This window comes from Euphorbia lathyris, chromosome 3 (genome assembly GCF_963576675.1).
Source record: "Euphorbia lathyris chromosome 3, ddEupLath1.1, whole genome shotgun sequence".
Classification (NCBI taxonomy): Eukaryota; Viridiplantae; Streptophyta; class Magnoliopsida; order Malpighiales; family Euphorbiaceae; genus Euphorbia; species Euphorbia lathyris.
Window position 1 is genome coordinate 59,780,445 of NC_088912.1, and position 24,199 is coordinate 59,804,643.

Consider the following 24,199-nt stretch of genomic DNA (forward strand, 5'->3'; position numbering starts at 1 on the left):
TTGAGTAAAGATTTAAAGCTTGATAAGCTTTTGTGGGTTTTTCCTTTCTTTGAGGAAAGAGAACCCGCCCTTGATGGGGATCATTTCTCCTATCTTTGAGGTAGTTGATCCGCCGCTGGGACTTTTCATTCACTTATCTTTAAGGAGAGATTTGAGCTTTAAAGAAAGGGGTTAAGGTGCAAAAATACCCCTAATATTTTGGGTCAGGAGTAATTTTACCCCTAACGTCTAAAATGATGCAATTTTACTCCTAACATTTGTAGCCAAGAGCAATTTTACCCCTAACGTTGATAATTTAGGTCGATTTTAGACACTATTATAAAAACCAAATATTTTTATTTCTTATTTTGCACCAATTGCATATCAATTCGTTCTAAAAGAAGAATTTCATGTTTTTTGTAATTTAATAATAGAATTGGAGATTAATATTTATAAATTCGGTGAATTTTTTGAATTCTTTTTGTCTAATACGTATAAAAGACAATATATATTTCTATTTTTTTTCACATCTCAACATATGTTTGTGATTTGTTACTGATAAAATGGCGCATGTGTGAAGTGTAGATGACATGATTCATGATCGAGCAGACGGTTTGATTAATTATTTCTCAAATTGACCCAAATTATCAACGTCAGGGGTAAAATTGCTCTAGGCTACAAATGTTAGGGGTAAAATTGCACCATTTTAGACGTTAGGGGTAAAATTGCTCCTGACCCAAAATGTTAGAGGTATTTTTGCACCTTAACCCTTAAAGAAAGCTTTGAGGGTCTACATTTCCTATCTTTGAGGAAAGTGGACCCGCCTTCGATGGGGATCACTTTGAGATGATTGATCCGCCTGTGGGACTTTTCATTCTCTTATATTTGAGGAGAGATTTCGACCTTAAAGGCATTTTATTCTTTCATTCGCCACCTTGGGCTTTTCATTCACCGGTCACTAGGTGTATATCACCTCTTTGATTGCATCCGCCTTCTTCATCTTTGCTATTTCTTCTTCTATAGCTCTCTGCCTTTTAGGCCCATGGTTTCGTCTTTTTTGAGCAACTGGAGTTGCATCTTCTGCCATTATTTGGCTTATGTGTCAACCATGACTCATAATCGTCATTGTTACTACCAATGCATCTACATGTGGAAGGATTACTGGACTTGTTTCTGCAAAAGGGCAATTGAGGGATGTTTTAGGGTGGATATTTTTGTTTTTTCCACGAGTGGCTGATGCCCTGGTCCACCAGCTATGACATTAATGACACTTTTGGATTTCTTTCTGGGCTTTGTCTTCTGCTTGTCGTTGTCTTGTTATTTGTTATTCTGGACAAATCTATCTAGTTTGCTTCTTTCAATCAACTTCTCTATCTCATTTTCTAGCTCCCAGCAAGCTTCAGTGTCATGGCCATTTCTTCTATGGAACCTGCAATACGCCTTTGGCGTTTCTTCCAATGTTTACATTGTCACACCCGATCCTAAACGGCATCGGGTATGAACGGAAAACAGGATAACGAATGTTATCAAGTCTAAAAGGCAAACCGATATAAAAAATATTATTTGGAGAACCTAAAGTTTTATTTAATTATTTGGCTTGGACTTGATAATTCTATCAAGCTTCCTACGTATCCCGAACGTCTTATAATCTTTAAATCGGGAATCAAAGTCGCGTAGTTCTACCTATTTTAGGTAGTTCTCTTAACTTAGCTAGTTCTCTTAATTTATTGAGACGTTTTAACTTGTTGACACGTCGATTAACATGCTAATGATTTAGTTGTATATTTCACTTTATTACTATATAATTATATATATATAAATCATTTTATCAAAACGAATCAAACCGAATAACGTTTTATCAAAACGAATCAAATCGAACATCATTTTATCAAAACGAATTAAATCGAACAACGTTTTATCAAAACGAATCAAATCGAACAACGTTTCATCAAACGCAGTCAAATCGAACAATGTTTCATCAAACACAGTCAAATCGAACAACGTTTCATCAAACCGACGCTTTATCAAACCAAATTCGTAATCAAATAAACGTAAAATTATATTTCAAATCATCAAGCATTTTCAAAACGTAATACTAAATTTATGTGTGTGTCCATCCTCGAATTCCACCCGTGTAGCTTATCATAACATCAATCATATCAATAATCGAGATATGCCATTCATATCTCGTCTTGCCTAACGTTAGGACTACCAGCCGTGCACTCTGGACATACCGCCCTTAGGTATGGTCTTACAACTTACAACTCCTACCCCGGGCAATTCTAGATGGACAAAACTATTTTATCTATCTTTCAAAATATCACAACATAAAAATTCAACTTTGGATTTCGATCCAAATCACATAAATATTAACAACAACTGAATCAGCTTTCTCAGTCCATAAACAATTCGCATAAAATCATCGAAATCATTTGCTCGATCCAATTTTTAAAGTATCACAATCATAAATAATCATTCTTCAAATAATTATTCTCCAATCAAAATCGAGAGCATTCAAATATTTTAATAAACAATTAAAACCAAAAATATTCAAAATCACTTATATATGATATAAATAATTTAAACTAAATTTTAAACCGAATATTTTTATGAGACTTAATTTTATCGGTCACCGGAATAGTTATTTATTACTGGAATAATTATGTATAATACTAAACCGGTATCATTATTTTAGACCGAATATACTGTTAGACTCGTTATATTATCATAAGTCTATTCGTACAAATTTTATATTCAAATTCTTATACAAATTTTATATTCTACTTTACACCGACTCTAACTGACACATATCAATATTAGTCCTTCTAATTTATAACTTATTTTAATTCGATAATTTAACATCACTTAATTATTACATAATATTAAATTTTAAACCAATATTTTTATCAGAATATTTATGTTCGTCACCGAAATTGTAAACTGTAAAACTAAACTGATATCGTTAATTTTGACCGAAGGTTCAGTTAGACTCGTGACACTGTTGGGAGTCTATCCGTACAGATCTTATTTTCAATTCTTTTATATTATTATCATTATTATTATTATTATTCAATATATAAAAATTTAAATGGTAATAATTTAATAATTAAATAACGTCAAATCTTTTCCGTAACCGAAACCTCTAATTGATCGTCTATTAAATTCTTTCCGTGACTGTAATCGAAACCTCTAATTGAACATATATTTTAATATGAAACAGTCTAACTAGAACCTTATATAAAAAAAATATTAATATTACCTCAATTAACCATGTTAATAATATATATACATATATAATTGGTATTTCGTATTTCGAAACATAATTAAGAGATTAGTTCATTCAACACCCATTTAACAATGGGATTGTAAAATGTAGAATTCAATTAAATAATCAAGTTTATAAAAAATTCTTTTGATAGAAGTTCATAGTTTACTTACCTAGCAATTTAAAGAATGAGATATGTACCCTTCACTTCCATTCATAAACTTTATAGTCTCTCTTTCCTCCCTTCCTTATATTCTCTTATTTCTCCTTTCGGTAAAAACAACATTCATTTCTATATTTCAAGTATGATAACTTTCCATCTCTTCATCTATTTATAACACATGTTACTCTTTCTTTTTAATAATAACTAGTCGAAAACCCGTGCGATGCACGGGGTATGAAACTTTTATATAATTTAGATAAATAAATAAATTGACATATTTACTTTTAAATAATTTTATATCATACTATGAAAAAAAATTATATTATGTATATTTGAAATTAATATATATTTTTTAATGATAATTCAAATTAAATTAATTTTAAAAATAATTGACTACTTTTTTTTTATAGAATTTTAACTAAAGATGAATGATTTATTTATTTTTACAAAATTCAATGATTTTTACTTTTTAGGAATTTTAATACATTTTCATATTCCAAATATTTTGTGAAACAATAATAATAAAATAGCAGATTAATTAAGAAATATATTAGAATATAATAAAAACCAAAAATTGAATTAAACTATAATTAAAATTAAATATTATATTTATGATACAAAGGAATTACAATATAGGTTAAACAAAAATTGAATTAAACTACAATTAAAATTAAATATTATATCTACGATACAAAAGAATTACAATCTATGTTAAAATGGAAGCAACATCAATATATTATTCTATAAACTATTACAATCAAGACTTTTCTAATGTTGCATATGAAGAAAAAAAATGAAGGGACGAAAAAGATAATTAGGAGAGAACCATCTTCCTCTCTGGTTTTCTTTTTTTTTTTTTTTGAAAATAAGAGAGAATGTCGAGACATAAGCGTATAAAGAGGAGAGTGAAAATATTTTTTGCCCATTAATTAAACATTTTATTTTTTCTCAATGAAGTATTAAGTCCATAAATTAATTTTAGTTAAATAGAATTAAATCGCAATTGTAACCACTCAGTACAAAAAAAAAACGTTTTATAATTAATATGTGAAATTAATTATATTAATTAAAATCATTATGCTCAGCATTTGAGAATTTGAAGAGATTCAAATAATAATATTTTCTTAATTAATATTTTTCAATAATTTGTCCTATGATCATATTTCATTTTCATCTGTTAAAAACTCTTGAAATACTAACAATTTTGTACGAACCATAATATAATAGTTTACAATTATATAAGCCAATGTTGCAAAAGCAATTATCTCAATATCCATAATTAATGTACATTTTTAGGATTTTGAGCATCAAAATTTATTTTTATTTACCTTGATTTTGAATTCGTATCTAGCATAATCCACATTCTTCAAGAATAAACATCTTATCAAGCGTATTAGACGCTTACAATCTCCTTGTCTAGAAAATTGGGAAAAAATAACTTCTTGATAATAATAATAATAATAATAATAATAATAATAATATAACATAATTTATATTGAAATAAACTTCATTGTAAGTATAATATTCCAATATCTCTTTAATATTTTATTTAATATGTCTCAAACTTCAATGAACAACTATCGTGTGAAACTTTATATCTATTTGTACCAAAATGCATAAAAATAAAAAATACAATCCATATCAATTAAGCTAAACTCAAACTAAAAAAATGAGTGGATTTCAACATGTTCCGAATTAGAAAAATTAATCTAACTTCAATTAAAACTAAAAATTGAGTTCATAAAAAGCCGAAAATCTAAATTTTAGTTAGAGTTAACAATCAAAACGATAACACCTAGGAACATATACTAAAAAAAATGCAAATATACAAAATCTTTATTTTAGTCATTTTGAAAAAAAAACATGGATGAAATTCCAGAATCTGGAATTTCCAGATTTATGGAAATTCCAGACGTGAAGGAATTTCCAGATTTCTGGAAATTCCAGACGTGAAGAACGTCTTCATCACGTCTGGAATTTCCAGAATTAAAAAAAGAAAAAAAAAGAAAACAAGAGGAAGATGAAGAGAAGAAATAAGGAAGAAAAAGAAGAAGAGAAGAAAGGAAGAGGAGAAAATGGAAGAAGAAGAACGTAAAATGGAAGAAGAAGAAGAGCAAATGGAGGAAGAAGAAGAAGAAAGACGAACGAAAAAGAGAAGAAGAAGATGAAGTCAACAAAAAAGTCAAAAAAATGTGTTTCCGAAAATACCCCTACAATTTAACAGTCAAACAGCTGTCTCCTTGATTTTGGTAACGGCGACAACCACAGGTACCTGTTTGTAACAAAAAATACCACAGGTACCACATCGCAAATCGGTCAAACCACATCGTAGTTTTTTTGTAATTAACCCTTTTTTTTTATGAAATAAGCAGTTCATGATTAAATAAGTTTTTACTAATTTATATTTGTAATATAATATAATTTTGACTTGTAATTGCCACTTCATTTTCTATTGTGCTTTTTTATATATTTTGTGGTTGGTACTTTATTATAGTGTAAATTATACCAATTGCCACTAAGCTTTATTTTTTTTTTACTGAATTTCATAAATTTAATATAAAAGTCACTCAACTTTACACCTTTTAGTATTTATAGCCACTAAATTTTAAATAATTTATCAAAATGACCCTTAACAAACTCAAAATAAAAATATTCAAGAATTAAAGTTGTTCGGAACGACATTTACCATAAAACCACAATTTTTATTTTCCAAAGTCATAATTTTTGAAGATTTCTCTCTCTAAAAATTTACTATTTTTCCTAACCAAACAACACCTAAATGGTCTAAAAATGAAAAAATTTAAAAATTAAAGTTGTTTATAATATTATTAATTCTTAAATTTTTTTATTTTTAGACCATTAATGGCCGTGTTGAGACATTGAGTAGCCACAATTGTTAAAAAGTGTAAAGTTCAAAAATTTTACATGAAAATAACATTTTTTCGTGAAACTAAGTGATTTTGATTTTGTAACATAATAACTTTATGTAAATTGAGCTTATATTATTATGTTACGTTACAATATGTCACGTTAAGTTACATAACATTATGTTAAGCTGCATCACGTCACGTTAGGTCATGTCAAGTTACGTTATGTTACGTTACGTTATGTTATGTTATGTTACATTACGTTACGTTACGTTACGTTACGTTACGTTGCATCATGTCATGTTACGTTAAGTTACTTCACGTTACGTCATGTTACGTTACGTTACTTCACGTTACTTCACATTATGTTATGTTACGTCATGTTACGTCACGTTACGTTACTTCACGTTACTTCACATTACGTTACGTTACGTCATGTCACGTTACGTTACGTCACGTCACGTTACATTACGTCACGTCACGTTACATTACGTTACGTTACGTTACGTTATGTTACGTTATGTTACGTCACGTTATGTCACGTTACGTTACGTTACGTTATGTTTCATTATGTCACATTCTGTTACGTCACATCATATCATGTTATGTTATGTTACATTACACTAAGTTACGTTATGTTCGGTTGGAGATCGTAAGCTCAATGACGGGTTATAAATAAATAAAACTTTAAAGAAATAAAAAAAAAGCTAAGGATTTTAAATTGAGCTTACAATCCTTAGGATTTATAAATTGAGATTACAATCCTAAGGATTTATAAATTGAGCTTATAATTATTACGTTATGTTACGTTTACGTTTATGTTACATTACATTATGTTACATTAAGTCACGTCATGTTACGTTACATTATTCGAAGTTACGTTACATTACGTTACGCTATTCTAAGTTATGTTACATTATATTACGTTACATAACATTACATTACGTTACTTTCCATTATGTTACGTTACGTTACGTCATGCTATGTCACATCATGTTAAGTTATGTTATGTTACGTTACATTACACTAAGTTACGTTATGTTCGGTTGGGGATCGTAAGCTTAATGACTGTTTATAAATAAATGATAGCTTAAAGAAATAAAAAAAGCTAAGGATTTTAAATTGAGCTTACAATCATGAGGATTTATAGATTGAACTTACAATTATGAGGATTTATAGATTGAGCTTACAATCATGAGGATTTATAAATGTTTCAGTTGAGTTTTGTTTCAGTTCAGTAATATTTCAGTTGTGTTATGTTTCAGTTTAGTAATGTTTCAGTTGAGTTATGTTTCAGTATAGTAATATTTCAGTTCAATAATGTTTCAGTTGAGTTATGTTTCAGTTAAGTAATGTTTCAGTTCAGTTATATTTCAGTTCAGCAATATTTCAGTTTAGTGATGTTTTAGTTGAGTAATGTTTCAGTTTAGTAATATTTCAGTTTAGTATTGTTTCAACTAAGTGATGTTTCAGTTAAGTGATGTTTCAGTTCATTGATGTTTCGGTTTAGTGATTTTTTGGTTTAGTGATATTCAGTTTAGTAACATTTCAGTTCAATAATGTTTTAGTTTAGTAATATTTTAGTTTAGTGATGTTTCAGTTTAATAATATTTCAGTTCAGTAATGTTTCAGTTGAGTGATGTTTCAGTTTAGTAATGTTTTAGTTTAGTAATGTTTCAGCTCAATAATGTTTGAGTTTAGTAATGTTTCAATTCAGTGATGTTTCAGTTCAGTAATGTTTCAGTTCAATCATGTTTCAGTTGAGTGGTATTTCAATTTAGTAATGTTTCATTTTAGTAATGTTTCAGTTCATGAATGTTTCAGTTGAGTTATGTTTCAGTTTAGTAATGTTTCAGTTCAGTAATATTTCAGTTGAGTTATGTTTCAATTTAGTAATGTTTCAATTCAGTAATGTTTCAGTTGAGTTGTGTTTCAGTTCAGTAATGTTTCAGTTGAGTTATGTTCCAATTTAGTAATGTTTCAGTTCAGTAATATTTCAGTTCAGTGATTTTTTAGTTCAGTAATATTTTCATTCAGTAATATTTCAGTTCAGGGATATTTCAGTTCAGTAATATTTCAGTTAAGTAAGGCTTCACTTTAGTAATATTTCAGCTTAGTGATGTTTAAGTTAAGTGATGTTTTAGTTAAGTGATGTTTTAGTTCATTGATGTTTCAGTTCAGTGATATTTCAGTTTAGTGATGTTTCAGTTAGTGATGTTTGGTTCAGTGATGTTTCAGTTCAGTAATATTTTAGTTCAGTAATATTTTAGTTCAGTAATGTTTCAGTTCAGTAATATTTTAGTTCAGTAATGTTTTTATTCAGTAATATTTCAGTTTGGTAATATTTCAGTTCAGTAATATTTTGATTTAGTAATGTTTCAATTTGGTAATGTTTCAGTTCACTGATGTTTCAGTTCATTAATGTTTTAGTTGAGTAAGGTTTCAGTTTAGTGATGTTTCAGTTTAGTATTGTTTCAGTTGAGTGATGTTTCAGTTCAGTGATATTTCAGTTCAGTGATGTTACAGTTCAGTAATGTTTCAGTTCACTAATATTTTAATTGAGTGATGTTTCAGTTTCGTAATGCTTTAGTTCAATAATGTTTCATTTGAGTGATGTTTCAGTTCAGTAATATTTCAGTTGAGTGATGTTTCAGTTCAGTAATGTTTCAATTGAGTGATGTTTCAGTTCAGTAATGTTTCAGTTCAGTAATGCTTCAGTTGAGTGATGTTTCAGTTCAGTAATGTTTCAGTTGAGTGATGTTTCAGTTCAGTAATGTTTTAGTTTGGTAACGTTTCAGTTCAGTAATGTTTGAGTTTAGTAATGTTTCAGTTCAGTGATGTTTCAGTTTAGTAATGTCCCAGTTCAGTAATGTTTCAGTTGAGTGATGTTTCAGTTTAGTAATGTTTCAGTTGAGTGATGTTTCAGTTCAGTAATATTTCAGTTTAGTGATGTTTCAGTTTACTAATGTTTCAATTTAGTAATGTTGCAGTTCAATAATATTTGAGTCCAGTAATATTTCAGTTCAGTGATGTTTCAGTTCAGTAATGTTTCAGTTGAGTGATGTTTTAGTGAGTCATATTTCAGTTCGGTAATGTTTCAGTTAAGTGATTTTTCGGTTTAGTGATGTTTCAGTTCAGTAATATTTTAGTTTAGTAATGTTTTAGTTCAGTATTGTTTATGTTCAATGATGTTTGAGTTCAGTAATGTTTCTGTTCAGTGATGTTTACGTTATATTACGTTTGTGTGAGGATATAGATCAATTGCATGGAGGGAGTAGTATTTAATACGACATCTAAATGGATGACATTACATATTTATTATTGTCATTAATGTGACATTAGAATATATGAATTCTACAGATTGTAATGATTGTTTATAAATAAATGAATGTGACATTAGAATATATGTGACATTAGAATGTGGCATTACATATTTATCAGTTCAGTAATATTTTAGTTAAGTAATGTTTCACTTCAAAGATGTTTCAGTTTAGTGATGTTTCAGTTCAGTGATGTTTTAGTTCAGTGATATTTTAGTTCAGTTATGTTTTAGTTCAATGATGTTTTAGTTCAGTGATGTTTCAGTTCAGTATTGTTTTAGTTCAGTAATGTTTGAGTTGAGTAATGTTTCTGTTCAGTGATGTTTCAGTCCAGTGATGTTTCAGTTTAGTGTTGTTTCAGTTCGGTAATGTTTAAGTTCAGTAATGTTTTGGTTTCGTAATATTCCGGTTCAGTAATATTTCAGTTCAGTGATGTTTCAGTTTAGTGATGTTTCAGTTCAGTAATGTTTCAGTTTAGTAATATTTTAGTTCAGTAATGTTTCAATTGAGCTTTATTTTTCATGCCAGTGTTTAGCGCTCCGAATGTACACTTCTTTGGATTGAGCTTTATTTTTCATGCTAGTGTTTAGCGCTGGTTGCAGTATTAGTGTTTCCCTTATACTTGTGGGTAAATACTGAAGCAACTCCAGAAGTGGGGCATACACTGTCCATTATTAAAAGATTATGGTAAGGCATAAAAGTTATATTCACTTACCTTGAGGATCAATGGCTTGATCCATGGAATAGCCTTCGAGGTGGAAGGCTCTGTTTGCATTGGCCACATCGGTAAATATCAAGTACGATGCAATGTCTCTTTATATAATTTTTAGGTCATCTTGGAATCAACTTAGTAATTCCTTCACATTGGTTCGTGACTCCAAAGTGAACTTAGTCAAAGGATAAAACCGAGTAAATATTATATGTCAAACTAATTCATAATAGAATTTTAATTATTTTTGCTTTAATAATACCACATATAACAGTCATAACCATAATGGTTACTATTGCACATAAATATTATTTTCATAATGAATTTTTAATAAATAACCATAATGACAATGGCTTAAAAACAATGCCCTCTTGTATTTCAATGCACATTATTATCCAATATAACATATTTATTTTAAACATCATAAAAGTTATGACATTCTATATTGGGTAAGATATCTTACATAGTCACTATTTACTTGCAATCAATATTGTGCATCCATGCATTAATGGTATTAAGAGATCATTAAGGCCTTATTTGGATGAAGTGTAATTTAAGTAAGGTAATGTAAGGTGGAATAAGTGAGGTGTATGAAATAACTTGTTATATTTGGATGGAAGTAAGGTGAGTGATGGTTTAATAATGTAGTTATATATAAAATTACTCTTATATCATTTCATTTGTATAAATAAAATAAAAGACAAAGGGTAATTTTGGAAGAAAAAGATATGGACCATGGTTCCTTCCACTTTGGGGTGTAAGAAAAATTACCCAAAATTCACCATTACCTACCCTCACTTACTATGCTCTTCAATTACACCTCAAAACAAACAAGGTTACTTAATTACACTTACCCTTACCTACCTTCAAGTACCATCATCCAAACAATCTCTAAGGAACTCTTAGGTATATCCTAAGAACCTTGCATAAATTAATGTTCTCATTCAAAATTGACACTTGCACTCTTTTTGTAGTTACAACAAGACTTAAAAGTTTTGTTTACCCAATTTGGTAATTCATCTACCCATAATGGCCTTACTAATATATATGCATGTTTATCCAAAAGACTGATCACACCTAGATCATTGGAATTACCCGAGCTCATTTATGTTATATCAATATCAAATGACAAGATCACCTTGAATGGATGGATTTTTTTAGAAAGTTCCAAGATTACAGGTCTTATACATGCATTTTGTTCTAATTCAACGATAATGGCCTATTACACTCATCATGCATAACAATATGAGGCATATTGAGCATGCAACATTTAATGAATATTCGTCTCTATGACTTTATCTTTCACAGTTTGTTAGACTTATCAAAATAACATATACGATATTTTTAGCTTTTCATAAGGGTTGTGAACTTCAAATTCTTTAATTAAAATGGAACAAGAAATGGGAAGAAACTTATTTTGTTTATCATAAAATTCCAGATTTAATGTAGGAAATTCCTTCCCACCAATCTATAAAGAACCCTATCTTTGGATAGATTTTGACTGTGTTGGTTACCTTCCATTTGAGTAGTGGAAATCAGGCAAAAACTTCCAGAAAACTGTCTGAAGACCGTCGAAGGTCGCCGATTGGGGTCCTAGTAGCCGATCGGTGACCAACGTGGCATGTGTGAATTTTTAAATCCAAAAGAATAAAATCAAATAGATTTTGATAAAAAAAAGTTAAAGAATAGAAAACGATGTCCATGTTTTAGCTCGTATCCCCGTACAACGTGATGTAAAAGCCCACCTACACGAAACCGTTAGTAAGAATGTAATATAGGCTCATCACTAGGGCCAAAAACATTTGTGCTCACACATGTACCCTTATCAATTTATTTCAAACACGTGTTCAACTGTTATTATTTTATATGCGTTATTTCAATGACAACTCTCAAACTCTCACCTAATGTTTTCTAGATGTTAAGGTAATATTTCACATAGTTTGCTTCTCAATCCGTGTGGAAACTATACTTGGATTTACCATAACTACATTTGACCTAGTACACATGCTAGAAAATAAGTTTTTTTTATCATATTGATTTGAGCACTTTTTCCTTGTATTATTATTCATGCTCTGTACCTTCAATTATTTCTCTTCTTATAGAAGTTCATTTGAGTTGATTTTGAGAATTTTGCTACTATCTTTTTTTTTTTGTTTTTTTTATGCTAATGGAGAATGATTCTATTTCATCATATTGTAAATAGAGCATGATTCTATTTCATCATATTGTAAATAGAGCATTTTTCTTGTTTATTAATTACACTGATTGTTTACAACCATACAACTAATTTAGAGCTGTATGTTTTGGTTTCCTCTCTGATTGTTTACATATGTTACTGTTCTTGGGATATCTTGTTTTGTTTTTAATTGGTTTTATCCTTTGTTTTAATTTTGATGAATGTTTAATATGTCTTGTCTTGCAAGGTTAGATTAAGGGGTAAGCATTTGGAAATGTAAAAACAAATCTATTAGCACATTCAACATTTTCCTTTTTATTGGTTCATTTCATAAGTTGATAAGCCATGTGCAATGTGAGTCAAATTGAAAGTATCATTTCAACATTTTTTTTCTTTTTGCATATTCCTACATATCTGCATATGAGGGTTGTAACTCCACTCCTAGGATCAATGCTCATAGCTTTGACCATTGCAGGTATGCATAAGGAATTCTCAATTCTCAATGGTTTAAGCAAAAAGTAATGGTACATAAGAAAATTGCATGAGAGACCTATCCATTTCTCCATAAAATGGGGGATGTGGGAGAGATGTGAGGAACTTAGTAAATATTGGACACCTATTCTATTCATGTTAATCATATTCATATGTTCATGTAAACCTACTCCACTTTATGTTTTAGGTTGAATAATTCATTGGAATATATGTAATTTTCTAAGCTTATTTGTGTCTTTGTTTCTAAAATTCAGGCTACTATAGGTATTGATTTTCTATATAAAAAATGATGTACATTGAAGATCGAACTGTCAGATTACAGCTACGGCTAGTTCTTCATGAAGTCCATTTAACTTCAGAATTTCTGTCTATATGCAAAACTTATCATAGTATGTTTTATTATTGATAATGAAACTATGTCTGCTACGTTTATTATTTTCCTTGATGATTGCAATTACATCCTATGGTATGATGCTATTTACATGACTTGTTGAACAACATTATCTCATTTGGATTGCAATCTAATGACAGGGAAAACTTTGATGTAGATGTTGTGCTTTAATCATTGATGTAAAAGTTTAAGATATAATCCTTGAAATTTGGTTGGGAAAATGATTCTCTTTAGCAAATAGTGGGAAGCAACTTTGTTGCTTGTGTTGTGTATTATGCTCATGCAATCATGGATATTATATCTAATATGCTAGGTCCTATTTAGATAGACCTAGTAACCTATTAATAGGCCAATCAAACTTCTTACTATTAGGTATCCTATAGAACTCCATTCAATCCAAATTAATTATTTTAAATGAAAAGGCATCATTTGCATTGGCCTTTTAAAAAGACTGATGCAAATGACTCTGTTATCAACGGAAAATCCATCTGAAAAAGTCATTCTTGTCCGTCCTTTTAAAGGGACGATACAAATGAGAGTGCATTTGCATCGGCCCTTTATAAAGGCCGATGCAAATAAGACTGCATTTGCATCGGTCCTTTAAAAAGACCGACACAAATGAGTTGCATTTGCATCGGTCCTTTAAAATGGCCTACGCAAATGCTTCAACCAATTGCATCAGTCGAGGTCGATGCAATACATTTGCATCGAGGGCTTTTGCATCAGCCAATGACCGATGCAAATGGCCTTTTTTTCATTAGTGTTTTTCTCAAAGCAGAGTATATAAACAGATAAGGGATGGGGCCACAAAGCTTAAATTTAACACACATTATTATATACTTCAAAGAATAAATACGCAAAGTTTTAGATAGTCATTACCCACAACTCTGCTTACTCTTCCCTATGCCATGTAAATTGACTACTCACTCATCCTAAGGACCAATGCAAGAATAAACAATTAGTTCACACATTCCATGAAAAGATAAAATGAGAAAATGACATTGAAAGATAATCAAAAAGGGAAAAGACACTCCCTTAAAAAGGTCCAAGAAAGCATAACAGATTTGCCTTAAAGTGCAATTCCAAAATTACTAAAATTCTGCGCCTCGAGCTAACGCTCAAAGACTCACTAAGGGATAAGTGTACCTCGTCGTTGTCAAGTAATAAAATCTGAAAAGTCCAGGTATCGAATCCACAGGATTTATTCCGTAAGTACCGAATTACTAGGTGTTGGATTGTTATCTAGGCGATAATAAATTGATTTTGGGTTTTGTTCTAAGTTATTCTACTCCTAGGTTGATCCAAAGCAAATTCATAAACTCCTATATTGTAGTGGAATGATACGATAATACTAAAATTCAACTAATAAACATATATAGTTAAGAACTTAATCTGAGTTGCATAAACTTAAAGTGATCAAACCAGTTTATCCTTCCAAAGTTCCTAACATGAAATTCCTTTGTTGCAGATCGTGATTAGCTCTAAGGTTCAGGAATTTGGGTCTGTTACTGTGATGTTGTCAATATCTACAGTTTCCGGTTATAGACAGACGAATTAGACTCGCAATATGAACCAAGTGATTATTTGGACTTTTGAATGAATTGTACACAATAAGCAGAAACATAAACAAAAATCTCAATAACATAAAGGAAAAAGTATAAAAATAAACCTTATGGTTTGGGTCATTTTCAAACATAGGTTTAAAAATGTGCAAATTAGTACCTTGAGGTTGATTCCGCAAAAAAAACTAATAGTGTTAAAAAAGCTGAGGTGGTAGTCAAAGTCAAAGGGTTGAGAAGTATTTTTTTGTCCTTTCATTTATTTAATATTTTATAATTTATTATATTTTAAAAATCTTATACCTTACCCACCCAATACCCAACTGACACATCGCCCCTCATCTTTCTACAGCGTGTCATATGAGTAGTAAATAAATTGATAATGTACTCACCTCCAAATAATCCATTTTGTCGATGTTATTTTCGGACACAATTCATTTTTAATCTCCTCGTACAATTTGTGTTGGACATCAACAATGCCCCACTCAACTGCTGTCGCTGTCATGTCCATACCACCATTGGGAAATTCTGAACAAAGACTCATAAGCTCTAGATCACTCGAGGATGGTTCTCTGCCATTTATTTTTAAGTTAAAAAGGGTATCCAAATACAAAAACGACATCACATTTGGATCCGAACTTGGGTTTTTACAAGCTTTCTGTCTCTTTCCAGTCAACGGAACTATGAAATGAAGCTGTTGTTTTCTTACTTGATGCACTTTCTTTCTTTGCTCCGATAAAAAAAAAGGACTTAAAATCGGGAGAAAGTCATCAATCCTGGGATAAAGCACCATAAGAACAAACTTCATTACTTGATCCATCTTCATAATTGTTTGTTCATCCATTTCAAGCCCAATACTTAAGAGTATACATGAAACAGCAAAATGAGCATTTCATAATTATTTGTTGCACCTAAATATTTGCTGGTAGGGTTTTCAGGTGGCCTAGTAGTGAAAAGAGGACCCCTTTGAATGAGAGCTTCGTTGACTAATTTAGCATCGTTAAGGATAATTAGAGTTCTTGATCCCATCTTTAGAGTAAAGATTGAGCCATATTTAGCACCGTGAACTAATTTACGTTGTTAAGGATAAAGAGATTTTTTGCAATGTAAAAATGGAGCCATTGCACTGTAGAAGACCATAAAGAGGTTGGGAGAGAGAGTAGGAGAGACGTGAGAGAAAGAGGAGAAGTGAGGTGTGAGTTGTGTATTGGGCAAGGGTTAGGATTTTAAAAATTATAAAATAAAAAATAAAAAGATAAAAATACCCTTTAGACTGATAAGTCCTTAATTTACGTATTTATGCATGCATATTCATATTTATATTAATGCATTTAGCTTAGTTTAGGATAGGTTTTGAAAAGATTTCACTTGTTTATTCATGATTTCTTTAGAGATAGGTTTGAAACACTTAAAAGCTCAATATGAAGGAACATAAGCAAGGAACAGATCAAAGATAGAAGAAAAGAGCCAAATTAGGGAAAAAGTACTAGTCCTGATCGTGACGTACCAGTCCCGTTCATGATCGTGCCCAAAAGTTCACAAAAGACAGAAGACCGTCTATCGTGATTGTGACCTATGTCGTGATCGTGACAGACAGATTCGTCAACTTTGCATGGCAAAGCAAAGTCACGAATGTGACACCCCTGTCTCGTTCGTGACCGATGTCTTCACTGCAAAAGGACATGATTCTTCAGTCTAAATACATGTCTTTCATCCTGAATCATCATCTTTCTTCACCACGGGTTATGACTCTCCATGACAATACCTGAAGAGTTATCATTTTGAAGAGATATGATTCTTCATCCACTATAAAAGGATACTTTTCTCACAAGACAAATATACAGAGAGAGAAAGAAAGAAGAATAATACAGAAAAGTTGCAGAAAAGGAAGATTCTACAGTTTCTAAGCTTCTATTTCCAACATTGAAAGAAGCAAGATCGAGAGATACACTTCCTCGAGATACAAGTTACAAGATACAAAGAAGAAGACGTCTAGAGGCCTCACAACCCTTACAGAGATAGTAAAAGGATTCACAACCCCTATACTCTCATCTGTTACAATCTTTATTCTATGTATTCTTTACTTTTGAAAAATCATTAACTCTGTCAAACACTTGTTTATCAAAATTACAATTCAATCAAAGTGCAAATTATTCTATGTTCATCATCTGATTCCATTACTGCTTCTATGAATATTCTAGGGAAATCCATTTAAGCAAAACATAGGAATAGTTATCATTTTATGAAGTTAGAATAGATTCAGTTCATAAAAGGATAATTGTATCATATATGATCCACTTATTTCGTTTTTAATTCTTAATTCTAATTCACTACGATAGGTCGAGGAATTAGAATTATCTATCTAAAAGAATCCAAGTTATTTAATCCTGGATCGAGAGATTGGATTAAATATTTCTATCTGATACAACTGCAGTAAGTTTGGAAAGTGTTTTTGGGTTTAAACTTATTAAAATCTGTATGTATCCTGAGCTATGCATGGAATGGAAAAGTAGGAAATATAATTTAAGTATTATTATCATTCTTTCTAAACAAAACTATTTTACAAATCAAATTTATTTTCTGTAAACCAAGAGAAAACAAACTTATAAATTGAATCCGTTATAGTAGTTAATCAACGTTCTCCGATATCTTTTATTACTACAAGCGAAACCGTGCACTTGCGGAATTCGCATAACATAGACATTTTGACTTTGACTGCCACATCAGCTTTTATAACACCGTTAGTTTTTTTGGACCCTGTTTGCTAACGCAATCAACCTCAAGGTACCAAATTTACAAATTTTTAAACAACATAGGTTATGTTTGAAAATGGCCCAAACCGCAAAGTTTATTTTTGTACTTTTTCCTAACATAAATAAAGATCAAATGGAAGTTGTATTAAAGATGCAGAGTAATTGTCACAAATTACAACCAATTCAGAATTCCTAGAAGGATCTATAAAAGTAAAAGGAGTTTAAGAGGGTAAAACTCCCTTTTGGAACCTGTCGAATCAAACAGTCATCTTTCTGAACTTAGGGGAGAAAACATGAGAATCCTTGAAATGGAGATGGATGAAGCTTTTCTTTTCTCGGGTGTTTTAATGGCAGATTGATGAAGAATGTGATGAATTCTCAAGAGTTTGGAGTTACAAATATGACAATGGATGCTTTACAAAATACAAATTAAACCTTATATAGTAACTAACCATATTCATTTGGTCAGTCAAGTTACATATAAATACTACTACATATATACTAATTGGAAGCAACTCAGTTATATGATCATGAGCTCATTGTTTTTCTATTAAGCATCAACCTAGGCACATTAAAGAAAATGATCAGCTCTATTAAGCATCAACATTGAAGAATCTTGAATAAATTGGTTAATTAAGTAGATGGTTGAAATTGGATATCATGATAACTTTCTATTAGTCTTCCTGAATAGGATAATCTTGAAGTATGAAAAAAGAAGAATGTAATAGTATAAGATTTTCATTCACTTAGTGTTATTACAGGTAAAAAAAAAAAAGAAAAAAAGAAAAAAAGAATAATAATAAAAAAAAGTGGTCTGGTAGGTATATAGTAAGAAGTGGAATAAGTAGATGGTTAGGGTCTCCTCCTAGGAATGGCAGAAGTATTTCCCTCGAAAAGCTCATCAACACAATCCTCAATATCCTCAGGCTGGTATTTGATGTACTTCTCATACTGCCTTCCTGGGTCTAAGAACTGCGAAAACCTACCCAAGAATGAGCGGTAAGCCGGAATAACCACCGCCGATATAGAAATCCTAAGTTCAGACTGAAGCTGGTCATCACATACGACCCAAGTTGTCTGTGTTCTGTGTATTTCATCAAACAATAAATTGAAGTTTTTGAACCTTTCTTTGAGCACTGGTTTGACTACCTTTCCATGAGATTGGAGACCTTCGTGCCCTAAACAACCTAAAACCTTTCCCCATGTCTCTCTCTGGTAATTCTTGTGGTAATTTCTAAGGTCTGAAGATTTCTTTCTGCACCAACTCTCTCCTACAACTTGGTAAATCTCCGGAGACCCTTTGATCTTCTGAACGATGTAGCGTCCGTTATTCATCATGAATATGTTGCTCAATGCTGTCTCTTTATAAAGCTTGGCCTTAGCATCCAAATTCGAGTCTAACAAATCCATAAGTCTCATCAATTGGGCTGAAAATGGAGAAGGTTGGTTTTCTTGTGAATTAGTGTTCATATTGCTCTCTTCTCCTTGATAGTCTTGCCTATTTGTCGAATCAGCTCTCTCGATTTTCGCATGTTTTTTGAATACTTCTTCAAGTGTTGTCATGTATTCGCACGCATACTTCAAATAATTCATTGTGTAACGAGTTAATGGATGAACTGCACCACCAGGAACTGTTGTTTTTCCTGTGTCTGATTTTATTGAGTTCTCCAAATCACAGAATATACTAATTGCAGCCTCCCCAATTCGGCTTTTCGCTACTGTCATTTCTGTTATAATAAGATCATTCTCGCATTCTTCTGGCAATAATCCATCCATAGCTGGAATACTATCTCTCAACGTCTCATACATGTCTAGAAATTTGAATAGCTTTTCCGCAGACCGATTTGCCATTGCAATTCCTTCTGTAAAATTTAGTAATTGAATCATTACACCGCGTACCAGATTACTGATCAGAAAGGATGAAATCGATGATGAATCTGAGTAAACAGCCTCTGTCAGTTTTCGTTCTTTAGAGAAATAGATTGTTGCACAATCCTTAAAGATCTTTATCCAAGCAGGGATCTCTCTCTCCAATCCTTCCCACTGCATCTTTTGAACATCATCAATGCTCATCTTCTCAAACCCAACTCGTTCTAAGTATTCATCGAATGCGTGCCTTCTTGTAATCATGTAAACTTGGCAACTTTCTGATTCATATCCTCCTGCTATCATTTCCTTGGCTATCCTGTTCAAATTTCCAATCATTTCATCTCCGTATCCAAGAAAACTGTCCTCCTCCGGAACCGCTACTTCAGAATCCGGATCTTTTGCTTCCTCCTTCTCCTTCTCCTTCTCCTTCTCGTCATTGTTATTGTTATTGTTATCGTTGTGGTTGTCCTCGTCGTTTTTGTCTTCGCTGTTGCTTCTGTAATCTTCAAGGACCAACCTGAACTCATCCTCCAAGTAAGACATTGCCTCTTGGTGAATGCATCCAATTCGATTTGTGAGTTCCGAAAGATTGGGGTCGGATATGAATTCAGAAAGGGTAATTGTTAGCTTTGAAACCCTATTAATAGCTTCAAGAAATGATGAGAAATCTGGACTGCATTTCGTTTTCCCATCATTGGATTCATATTCTATGATCTTCTCGTGGATTAGATCCAAGAACTTGTCAACATATTCAGGGATCTTTTCATCTCTATCTACAATATCCTTATCATCCTTGTGTTTTGCTAAGATTGTTTCTTTTCGTTGCGAAAAAGACGAAAGGAAATCATCAATATCTGCACAAAGAGATGCAAGAGTAGAATGTGTTTCAGAAGGAACCTCTTCGATATTTTCAACCTCTTCAATACTATCCGCTGCCTTATCTGTTCCAATAGGATTCACCTGATCAGTCGTCGTCTCCGACGGCAGAGTGGAAGACGTTCCGGCAACAGGGTCAGGATCCGAAATAGAAGGGGTACCGGTGGATGCGTGAGGGCTCAAAGTTGTGGAATTTTTACCAAGGAGCTTGTTTTCAGATGTATTATCATCCATTATTGTTAATGATCTGTTACAGTATAAACAGAACAAAAAGATTGTTATCTAGAAAAGAAGTGAAGTTAAGGATTGAAGAAAGAAAGAGAAACAGAGAGCAATTTGTGTTGTTTTGTGTAAATGAATAATTAGAGGGTTGAAATGGTCGTAGTTCAATGTATGGACACAAAATTTATGGTTTCTGAAACCATAAAATGCCTTGTTAAGAAAATTGACTGAGTTAAATCTAATAATAGAAGAAGAATAAGAAATTCTATTACTTCTTATTCATTTACAATATGTAAATATAGCTCTATTATACACAATCTAGCTGACACAAAGAGAAAGAGTGACATTAAAGTGGCGGTTACAAGAAGCTTCTGTAGTCTTTGGAATCAACTTCACTTGTGTTTAAGTTTTGTTCGTGATATCACCATTACAATTCAACGTTTCATATCCAAAGATGCAAACAACAGAGATTTATTTATGAACTCAAGCAGTCTTCGAGAGTTGGAATAACCATTTTGATGAAACCATCAAGCAGTCTTCAAGAGTTGGAATAACCATTTTGATGAAACCATCAAAGAATATGGTTTTGAGCAAAATGTGATTCATCCTTGTGAATACAAAAGGGTTAGCAGGAGCAAAGTCATTTTTCTTGTACTACTTATGGTAAATGATATAGCAATTTTGAAGTCAGCGAAGATTTGGCTATCTATTATTTCTCCATGAAAGACTTAGGTGATACGGCCTATATTATATTGTAGGAATAAAGATCTATATGGATAGATCAAGTAGAATGCTCGGACTCACCTGCGCAGATAAAATCCTTAAAAGGTTTACGATGGATCAATCCAAGAAACGTTTAATGAGAATGAGTTATGGGCTAAAACCTTCTATCAAATCAGTCCCTTAAGACACATGATGACCGATATTCCATATTCAAGTGCGGTTGGATCAATCATGTATGTTATGTTATGTACAAGACTAGTTGCACTTAGTGTAACAAGCTAATATCAGGTCAATCTAAGTGACCCACACTAGAAGGCAGTCAAGAGCATGCTTAAGTACTTGATAAGGACTAAAGAGATGTTCTTTGTATATGGAGGTGGAGATCTAAAGGTAGAATGCTACTCATATGTTATTTTCCAAACATATTAAGATGGTAGTAAATCCTAGTAAGGATAGGCCACCATAGTAGACTCAATGGTCGAGGTTGGGTACATTGCGGCTTCAGAGGCAGCCAAGGAAGCCGTTTGGATGAAGAAGTTCATTACCGAACTTGGAGTGGTTCCAGACATTGTAAGTCCAATTACATTGTATGGTGATAACAATAGAGCCATTGCACAAGTAAAAGAATCTCAGTATCTTAACTAGTCCAATCATATACTTAGACGCTACTATTTAATTAGAGAGATTATAAGTAGAGGAGATTAACTAAATTATTATCCTACAAAGTACATAACATTCATGCAAGTTCTTATAGGCTAATGTTCGAAAACAATTGGATTTAGTCCAAGTACGAGACTGTTAGTGTTTATGTCTTAAAACCAATTTGTTCTAGGATATTTTGATTAATAAAATGTTCATCGATACATTATTTGATTTATTCGTGGTTTTGATTTACATTTAAAGGCATTTACCTTTTATCACATAGCCAAACTAGGATAAAAGGTCCATAAATTATCATTAGTTTATAGAGTGTTCATACACGATGAAGTGTGAGATGATATCTTACGGAAACTAAAATGATAATAATCTTAAATGGTCTCAAGTCAATGCATTATATAATTGGACTAACATAATATTGTTTAGACTTGCATGTAACAATGTTAGCTATTTCTAAATATCTAGCTGACGTCACAAGCATATGGGGGATGTCTAGAGAGTTGCATGGATATATATAAAGGAGTTCATATGCATTGGAGCTCAAACATGAGATCCTGAATGGATAACTTTTCTAGTGTCACTAGTAGATCTCATAGGTGATAATAGGTGTAAATAATTCTCAGACTTAAATAATCAACATTGTGATCTTGAATTATGAATTGTGATACTTTGACTTTGTTTCTTATACACTTGAGAAATATGTACCTCAGACAATGATTGGATATCACATGAAGAAATTTCAAGGTAATTGAATGATATATTAAGCATTCACCACTCTTGAAATATGAGAGATAAACCACATGCCTCTTATGGTAGACTTGCTCTAAATCCTTTCAAAATAATAGATTAAAGGTTGAAATGCCATTTCATTTAATCTATAGTTGAAGGGACTTAACCTATATAAGTGAACAAATGTCACTTTATATGTGATTTGACATTTTTCTTGATCACGATTCATTAGGATATAACTAATAAAGGATTGAATTACACTGCAACCATACATAAGGTCAAAATCAACTTGACTTCTTATAAATCTAGGGGAGTAAGATATTTCTTTCTTAATTCGGTGTATTTACTCTGTTATATGTTTGAATGGATTAATTTGAGAACTTAATAGATAAGAAATGAAAGATTTAATTTTTTTTATCCAATTTTGAATTAAATAGAATTGCAACAAACATATTGTTAGATGTGATTAACCAAAAAACAAAATGAATACAGAAAATATATGAATAATAAAAGTTAGAATCAAAAGAACAAAGTTAGATAAATCTGAGGAACGTATTAGCAGTCTCATCAAGACAAATTTCGTCACTATTGATGATCGTCTCCTAGGATAAAACAGATTACGTAAGCAAACTCTTACCGAATGTAGATTCGTTATCACCGAAGCAGGAAAACATGAACAATATAACGTACAAAGAACATAAAACTTCAGAGAATCTTTTATTTTTCTAATATCTAATCTCTGAATTTTAACAGTTCCATTTATATAAATAGAACTCGAAAGGACATGTCTATTCACGAATTAACATGACTATTCACGAACGAATACGACTATTCATGAACTGACACGACTGTTCATGGAGGGAGGTGTTTATTGGTATATAAATAAATTTCACAATTTTATTCATTTTATCCAACAATCCCCCACATGAATAAAATTGGAAACGAGATTTTTACGACGTCTCTCTACAGTAAATATTTGCATAGGATAGGTAGGCAATGTCCCCTAAACCTTCCCTTGTGAAAGTATATTTATTTTACTGGCTGACTAGTAGATGCAATGTCGTTGAACTATTCTGTTGTTTGTGTAAACAATGATATATTCCACACAGATACCAATATAACACGATATTGGTTCTCATGGTTATGTTCGTTATGGTCATGAACATCTATTGGTTTTGTGAGAGTTTTAGAGAACCATGTCTCACTAGTCTATTTTGAAGCGGCCCCACTTCACTCTTATATAGGTGATTTATTTGTTCAGTAATTCTGACACATAATGTATCATTAAAAGCATATAACTTAACCTTTTTCCCATTTTTATGTCATTGTTTACATCGTAGGAATGGATAAATTTAATGGGCTTGAGTCTTATTCCTTTCAATGTCTTTTCAATTTGATCTCGGTTTAACCTTTAGATTAGCAGATCCGTTGTGATATCCTTTTATTCTA

General features: G+C 31.5%; 1 protein-coding gene across 1 annotated transcript; it reads right to left on the bottom strand.

The window, feature by feature from the left end:
• Positions 1 to 18,526: 18,526 nt before the first annotated feature.
• On the bottom strand, positions 18,527 to 20,653 carry LOC136222694 (exocyst complex component EXO70C2). Its single transcript, XM_066010427.1, has one exon. It carries the CDS (start codon positions 20,651 to 20,653, stop codon positions 18,527 to 18,529), a length of 2,127 nt encoding a protein of 708 aa, XP_065866499.1.
• Between the last annotated feature and the right edge of the window lie 3,546 nt (positions 20,654 to 24,199).

Coding starts and splice junctions, on each gene's coding strand:
- LOC136222694 (XM_066010427.1), bottom strand. CDS start 20,653: ATGGATGATAATACATCTGAAAACAAGCTCCTTGGTAAAAATTCCACA.